General features: G+C 36.2%; 1 protein-coding gene and 1 long non-coding RNA gene across 2 annotated transcripts; both read right to left on the bottom strand.

Moving 5' to 3' along the window:
* Positions 1–3672: 3672 nt before the first annotated feature.
* On the bottom strand, positions 3673–5401 carry LOC139193709 (uncharacterized). Its single transcript, XR_011578154.1, has 2 exons — positions 5338–5401; positions 3673–4302 (listed from the first exon to the last, which is right to left on the bottom strand). It is a non-coding gene; the product is annotated as an uncharacterized lncRNA (long non-coding RNA).
* A 726-nt stretch (positions 5402–6127) lies between these two features.
* Positions 6128–7778, bottom strand: LOC103454845 (NEDD8-conjugating enzyme Ubc12-like). Its single transcript, XM_008394439.4, has 6 exons — positions 7637–7778; positions 7420–7533; positions 7024–7132; positions 6837–6915; positions 6616–6732; positions 6128–6494 (listed from the first exon to the last, which is right to left on the bottom strand). The coding sequence occupies exons 2-6, from the start codon at positions 7526–7528 to the stop codon at positions 6339–6341; spliced, it is 570 nt and encodes a 189-aa protein (XP_008392661.2). The 5' UTR covers positions 7529–7533; positions 7637–7778; the 3' UTR covers positions 6128–6338.
* Between the last annotated feature and the right edge of the window lie 224 nt (positions 7779–8002).

Raw genomic sequence — 8002 nt, 5'->3', positions numbered from 1 at the left:
GCTGTGAGAATAAGCGGCTGTGAAATAAATCAGCTGAGTGTTTGGTAAATTTTTTTGTAAAAGTGCTTTTGGAAAAAAAAGCAGTCTGATAGTGGGTATTTTCGTTAAAGAAGCACTGTAACTCTGTGTGCTTTGAAAAAAAACTAGTTTTCCAAAGCTGTAAATAGCTGCTTTAGCTTTTTTCTTTGATTTCAGCTTATTCTCACAGCAGCTTCCAAAATAAGCCTTTTTTTTTAGTTTACCAAACACCTAAAACCCTTACAGCTTTTTTTCATGAGTGTTTTTTTTTAAGCACCTCACTCCCAAACCACTCCTAAAGGTCTTTCCAAGCATGACCTTATGCCAAGGATCGGCTATTAAACATGTTTCTTGTTTAGGCTTGTAGTTTGGATTGAGGAGCCTCCAAATGTTATTCTGGACCTTCTCATTCAACAAACAATATAATTTTAGGAAAACTAATGAAAATGACTTGAAAACTTTGAGTTTTAACGATGATGACAAAATAAAGGGTAAAATAAATAGTATCAAGTTTGACTTTTTAGTATAAAAATGTGAATTCTCGTTAAAATAAACAGTACTATGATCTTTTCGTTATAACTCTTTATAATTTTTCAAGTTAATGATGTCGACTTTTCCTTCCAAAAAATAAAAAAGCAACTCCATAGATGCAAAATCTTTTGGCAGGTGAACGAAATCACGGCCATTGTAATGCTCCACTCTTGATCCATCATAGTCAACGAATTTGTATCAATTGGACGTGTCCACCCATCAGCCACAGACCAAAGCAACGAGGTCATAGTCTGAGGAGATAAGCTGCCTACATCGTACCAAAAGTGTAGGACAAAAGCTGATATTGTCCAGTCTTAGTCTTAGCTTGGGGGTGTCTACCCCTACCCCCAAACAACAAAAACAAACAAATTTTAGAGAAAACCTCTCGGTACTGTATATTTTAACGAAAAATTACATTTTTACACTAAAATATCAATTATGATATTATTTATTTTACCTTCTATTTTGTCTGTATGATTAAAACTCAAAGTTTTCAAACATTTCATTAGTTTTCTTAAAAAACAAAGCTCCAAAAAAAGGGTTTAGGACATCTATAGCCTGCAGCATGGCATATCAGAGGGATAAGAATTGTCTGCCCTCCACTTCTGATGCCCTCCCCGTGCTCTTCTGTTTTGTGTGGTCATGGTTAAGCCACGTCAACATTTTATATTTTTTTTTATATATATAATAAGACAAAAATGAATAGTAATATAAAATGTTGAAGTGGCTTAACCGTGATTACACAAACATGAGGGCACGGGGAGGGCACTGGAAATGGAGGGCAGACAATCCTTGTCCATATCAGAGCCAGACACGCCGTCTGCGCCTGAGCCTATAAAACAAAGACAAGTCCGGCTTCTAAGCAGTCGGTGATCTGCCATCAACAATTGCTGTACAGGCGTGACATTTGCTGAGTCCAAGTTTTATGGAGTAGGAACTCCCCTCCTAATCTCTCCCCCCTTCCATCACCTCTTATTTAAACGATTGCAATTACGCCATCTTTATATCTTGTTTCGAAAATTTTATATAGAAAATAAGGCAAAAAGAAGAGTGAGAGGAGCGGATGTAATGGGATGGTAATAGGAAGGGAGAAAATCCTACACCCATTGGCAGGGTCACTGGGACCCACCTCCTCCTTACTCCTCAATTGGAAATCTGGAATTCAATTAACCCTATTCAAGTAGATATCGTATTATTGTCTCCTTGAAAACATTGTTAAATTCCATCTGCTATTACGATTTTATCCATCATAACACACGTGCTAACATGGAGAGATTTTTTAAAATATAACGAGAACAATGTTTGTACATTACTCTAGCTACCTTAAGCCACACCAAAGTTCATAAAAAAAATAACATACAACCTAAATCAATCACTTGGGTTCCAAACCCGCATGTTGCATCTAATCCTAACATTTTATTTGCTCAAGTACTGTAGTGTGTAAAAGCTTTGACACAACCCACGTTGAGGCCCCATCAACTTTTACAAGATCCAGCCCAAGTCAAGAGGCCTAGTGGACCGAGTCATATAGCTGACTAAACCTCTGGTTTCCCACTGAGTTGAAGTGCTGATGTGTCCAATTTTTTTTTTTTTGAGAAACTGGATAAATTCATAACCAGGGCCGGAGCTAAAACACAAGGAAGCCTACCAGGAGGCAACAACCAGAGGAGAAAAATAGAAAGCAGTGAAGATGGGAGTACAGACTAAAGACACAGCACCAAGTGCCAAGCGTCACCCCTTTCACTACCAAAATACAATTATGGGGGACAAGGGAGACCATCCTTGTTCAAAATATGAACCAACGACGATGGGGGACGGCTAATCCAAGTAGACCCGCACATCTCCGTGTTACTTCTCGACGCCAAGCGGTTCGCCGCCACATTGACCGATCTCGGACCCAAGACCAGCGGCATGATTGGAAGATATCCTTAAGCCTTAAGATTTTAGTCAACGTAGGATAAGCCTCCTAGCGGCCAGAGGACATATCATGAGCCAAAGCAGAAATGTTCTCTTTAGAATCTGATTCAACAATAATTCTATGCAAGCCTAGCAAACTCACAACCATACTAAATGGCAAGTGCCTTGAAGTGTTCATTTACTTATATAATAACACTTGGTTATCAATTTATATGTGCGGTACAAGAAAGTATGGGATGTGCTATCCACACATCTCATTTTACTTCTCACACACCCATTGATAAATTATGTCAGCTGATATTCTTCAATTCATCCAATCTTACGGTTGAAAATTAAAAAGGTATGCGTGAGAAGTAAAATGGGGTGTGGGAATATCACACCCCTAAAGTATTCTCTGTCAACTATTCACACACCCTAAATATCCAAAAACCATTTCCCGCCCCCCGGCTGAGTTACGGGTGGTTCTATCCTGAATATCCAAAAAACCAGTAATACCTTTGCACTCCTTCTATAATCAACTTAAAGCAAGACCACCCATGAACCTCGAACCTACTTCATTAGGCTTAATCCAAAGGTATTAGTATTATTTTCCCTAACTTAAGTAGAATGGTGCACGTAGTGTTACCGTACAAGACCTCCAATTTTCTAAAACCCTCAAGTTTTTAGTCTAACAGAGACAATCTATGAATCTAAATCCGATCACTTATGTACAATCTATGAATAGTGTAACTATTTTTGTTCATGTATCTTGGGAGCATCAAGATCTCGACTTTAAAACACAACTGTACATGTACACTTTTTATTTATGTCGCACAAGGATTATAAGACAGACCATGTAAGTTGATGAATACTCCAAATTCATATAACTTATGAGAAAAAAGATTTGAACTTGAACGCATATACCAAACCTACGACACCATGCTTGGGGATTCAAACCGGGGCACATATATTTTCAAAGATTTAATTCACATAACTGTAAGTTCAGAAAGTGTAAAAGAACAATATAAAGAGCAAAACTTAATTAATTGGTGCTATGTTCAATTAATATAGCGGATGCAATATGCAATTATATTAATTAAAGCCCAAGTAATGAGAAGTAAATATTAAACGGCATTGTTGTAACTATTCGAGATTTATTTGTTTAATATATAGTTCTATTATTTAATTAAAGTGCTTTGTTAAATTATGTTTTTTTTCATAAATCAATGAAACATTATAATTAAATTTTATTTCTCAAATAAAAAGGGGTACATCTTAAAAATCTAATAAGATAACCTAATAATTATATGTACCCAAACCAATTTGTGATGCTAGGTTCGTCTTCACTGAGGTTCGAGGTGCCTCATCACATAAAAGATTTCTTCTTCTTGTCACTTTCCTTAATTTGTGCCTACAAAAAGCTTGTGTGTTCGGCGATGCTTTGTCGTCAACCTTCATGAACATAGCTTCCCAATCTCTTTTATCAATCTGAAGTTCCTTGCATACTCAACTTGACTTCTATAAAATAAACCACTCTACTTGTCAGTCTCACCTTTTAACGTCGTCTCCTTTGGAACAACGTTAAAAACACACTTAATAATTCAGTATGTTGGGCAAATTTTCACAACCTTCCAACATTTGTGATGGTTGAACCTTGTGATGAATTTGGGCAAAATTAGGTACCAACTATTTGCTCGCATCAACTAAAACAAATAAAGTGGGAAAAAAAATAATTATCTCAAAAAAATAAAAGTAGGTGCTGACAAAAAAAAAAATAGAAAATTGTTACCTCATCCCCATTATTTGTGTCACCTTGATAATTTTTCACCGCTTTTGTCTGAGCATCTCAACAACTGCCTAATGCAAAACTCAAATCTTTTATCATACTAGTAACTGCACTTTTCCTACGACTAGTTCCATACCGACTGCTATAATTTCATGAAATTTCTTCCGCACAAGAAAACATCTTTTAGCGATTAACCATGCAGTTTCGGTTTCGACCCTACCTTCAACGGGATATGCCTTTTCGTAAGCACAAACAACATAGGAATGTAATCAATTAAATAAGAATGTAATAAAAGATTGTACATAATTTCGCATTCTTGCTTTCCTTTTTTATTTTATTTTTGAGACATAGTAGAGCTCTAAGTTTTCTGGATTTTGTCTAGGGATAAATGTTGTAATTCTAGTGCATTTTATAAAATTGATAGACAGTGGAAAAAACCTTAAAGGTTATGAATATGCATTATTTGGTCTTTCAATTACAACTTGCATCCTGTACTTTTATTTTAAAGTCATCAAGAGACTGTAATTGAAGGGATTGAGAATCCACGAACTTCTTTTTTTTTTTTCATTTTTGGGGTATCATACCTTTTTCATTTTATGTATGATACCCGAAAAATGAAGAAAAAAAAGTCCATGGATTCTCAATCCCTTCAATTACAGTCTCTTGATGACTTTAAAATAAAAGTACAAGATGCAAGTTGTAATTGAAAGACCAAATAATGCATATTCATAACCTTTAAGATTTTTTCCACTGCCTATCAATTTCATAAAATGCACTAGAAATACAGCATTTATTCCTAGGGCAAAATCCAGAAAACTTAGGGCTATGTCTAATAAATAAGACAAAGGAAATCAGGTGGTAGGAACAGCATACTATGTAAAAATGCAAATTATGCATTCGGGATCTATAATCTTCGTTACATAAACCTAGAGGACATAAAAATATCTCTATTGCTTTCCCTGATGCATCATATTCCTAAGAACCTGACTATCTTTAGGTTGATTTTTGTCCTAAATTGACAATTGATCGCCACCATATCATCTCACAAATGGAATTAGAAAAATAAACGGTGCTATAAAGATGCATTGAAAGACATGGAAGCATACTGTGATGAATTTGATTTCGGTTCAGCAACAGCTCCCGCTTCTAAGTCGATGTTAGGTTCCTGCATGAAGAAATGCAGGATTTGAGTTCACAACAGGTACACATCCAAATAAAACCTAGCAACAACAAAACGGATAATTTGTTTGAGGTCACGAAATATTTTGTGTTACGATCAGAGATACCGTGAACAGGTGATACAATCCGTAAATAACAGTGTTCATGGGGATTTGAGTTGCACAAGAGGAAGAAGGAAAACGGCTTTTGGGTAAGATAATGGGCTTTGAATTCCAACATTTAATGCCTATTTCACCAGGCCCAACCCAAAATTACGGGATATGGATCAAACATGCTGAAAAACTGATTGCAATTTGCATTGATGCATCTTTGGGAGAAGAACTCGCATACAACTAACATGCTAAAGTGATGATGTTTTAAACTAATCATGAAATGTTATGTCAGTAAATTAAAGCACATGACGATGCATGAGGGATTGGGACACTGCCACTATGTAGTCCCATTTCTCTGAAGTTTTATGTTTTCATGAGTTTAATCTAATACTCCGAATGAGCAAAATGCTAAATCATACGTATAATAGTTATGATTTTATACATGCACCCGCAAATTATGGGCTGAAAATTTGCCACAAGACAAGACCGTAAATGATTGAGGTTGAACTGGGAGACACGATATGTTGAATTGTTGTTTTATTAATAACTGCATCCCCAAATTATCGAACCATCAACAAAAAAAGGTCACGACAGTTAAATTGAAATAGCAAGTCAAAACCAAGCCTTAACATGATGCCATCTTATTAATGGAAGGAAGATCAAAATTACACTAATACACACTCTCCTGCTACAAGTATGGGCTGAAAATGTGCCACCAGACAATCCCCCACCAAGTACTCACCTGAAATGCAGAAAACACCCAAAAAACATACAAACCTTCAACCTCATACAACCATGGTTGGACCACGAAGAAGCAAAACCCTAGATAAACCAAATCAGTAGAAGTCACCCGTTTTGCACCCAGGAAAATGGGCCCCTCCCACCCATATGTTTCCCTCGATCGATTTTCTCACGTTCAAACCAAACAATTTTGGATTGTCCCTCAAAAGATCAGCTGCTTCTTGATTCAAGGGGTCCTCATGGTTAGGTTCCTGCATGAAGAAATGCAGGATTTGAGTTCACAACAGGTACACATCCAAATAAAACCTAGAAAAAACAAAACGGATAGTTTGTTTGAGGTCACGAAATATTTTGTGTTGCGATCAAAGATACCGTGAATAGGTGATACAATCCGTAAATAACAGTGTTTATATTTAAGACAGGTTTCCAGTCTTCCCGAAGAATGTTAAGGCAAGTGTTTCCTTCTAAGTCGATGTTGGGATGGTAGATCTGCACATATGGTATGCATTATACAACACCAGATATATATTATGGTTTGGATCGTAACCAATATACACGAAAGTTAAGTTCTGATATAACTAAGGTTTCGTTACCTTGGTTTTGCACTTGACCTTCGGAGGCTCATGATGGTAGACTGCGGGAACTTTAAACGTGAAGACAAACCCACTACCCCTGCGACAAGAGGTACAAAATGTCGGTGTCAGCAAGATGACATCGAAGTTGCAAAATCCAAACAACGTATAGAGAGCCAAATGAAGCTTCAGATCAAAGGTTACTTACATATAATATCCCCGATAAGGTGTAATGGTAATCTCAAAGTCCATCAAATCAACCTTTCCATTGGGGAATGAAATCTTGCATTCTTCTGGCATGTTCAACTCACTTATATCTACAAGACAACATCATAATACAATTGAAGGACGACAACAACAACAACAAAGCCTTTTCTCACTAAATAGGATCGGCAATATGAATCCTAAAATGTCATTGCGTTGATTTCTGTGTCATAATACAATTGAAGGACTGGTTGAAGGAATTAAAATAAACACAGAAACCTTGCCTTTACGTACGTTGGAGTTAAACGTGTATTTAGGAACTTAATATGCATGTAAGCGTATAACTTTGTACCACATTGCAACAAATCATAACATATATACATCCTAAAATCATATTTACCTCTATGAAGACGCAATTCTCCTGCACTTTGCTTCTTTACGAGACCATTCTCCTTTGCGTTTTCAGCTGTTTCCTTTTGCTTTTCTTTCACTTTAAACAATCTGATCATGGTTTCTGTAATTAAAAGAAAAGCACAAATTTAAAACGGGTAATAAGATGAACCATACATGTCTGTTGTAAGTGTTAACAATTTGTGAACAAAAACATCAAAGAAAACCTGCTCGACGAAATGCCGCAGAAAAGCAAAAGGAAAGGAAATGGAATGGGAAAGCAAAGATAGGAGAGGCACAATGAAGACGGCCAAGGAATGAAACGGATTTATAATCTTCCTTTCTTCTCTATTCTTGTCTTCCTGCTACTGGTTCGTGCGGCCATAGGCTTCTCTTTCCAAAAATACAAATCATATCAACATGCAGTCGACTGTATTTGGAAATAAAAAATAAAAAATGTATTCGAAAACTAAAAATACAAATCATATCAACGACATGTCGTCGGCTGTATTTGAAAAAAAAATTCCAAAGTACAAATCATATCAATGACATGCCGTCAGTTGTATTTGAAAAAATAAAAATAAAAATGTGTT

This window comes from Malus domestica, chromosome 17 (assembly GCF_042453785.1).
Source record: "Malus domestica chromosome 17, GDT2T_hap1".
NCBI classification, from domain to species: Eukaryota; Viridiplantae; Streptophyta; class Magnoliopsida; order Rosales; family Rosaceae; genus Malus; species Malus domestica.
The sequence above is the reverse complement of the archived record's forward strand: the minus strand, read 5'-3'. Positions and strand labels throughout refer to the sequence as shown.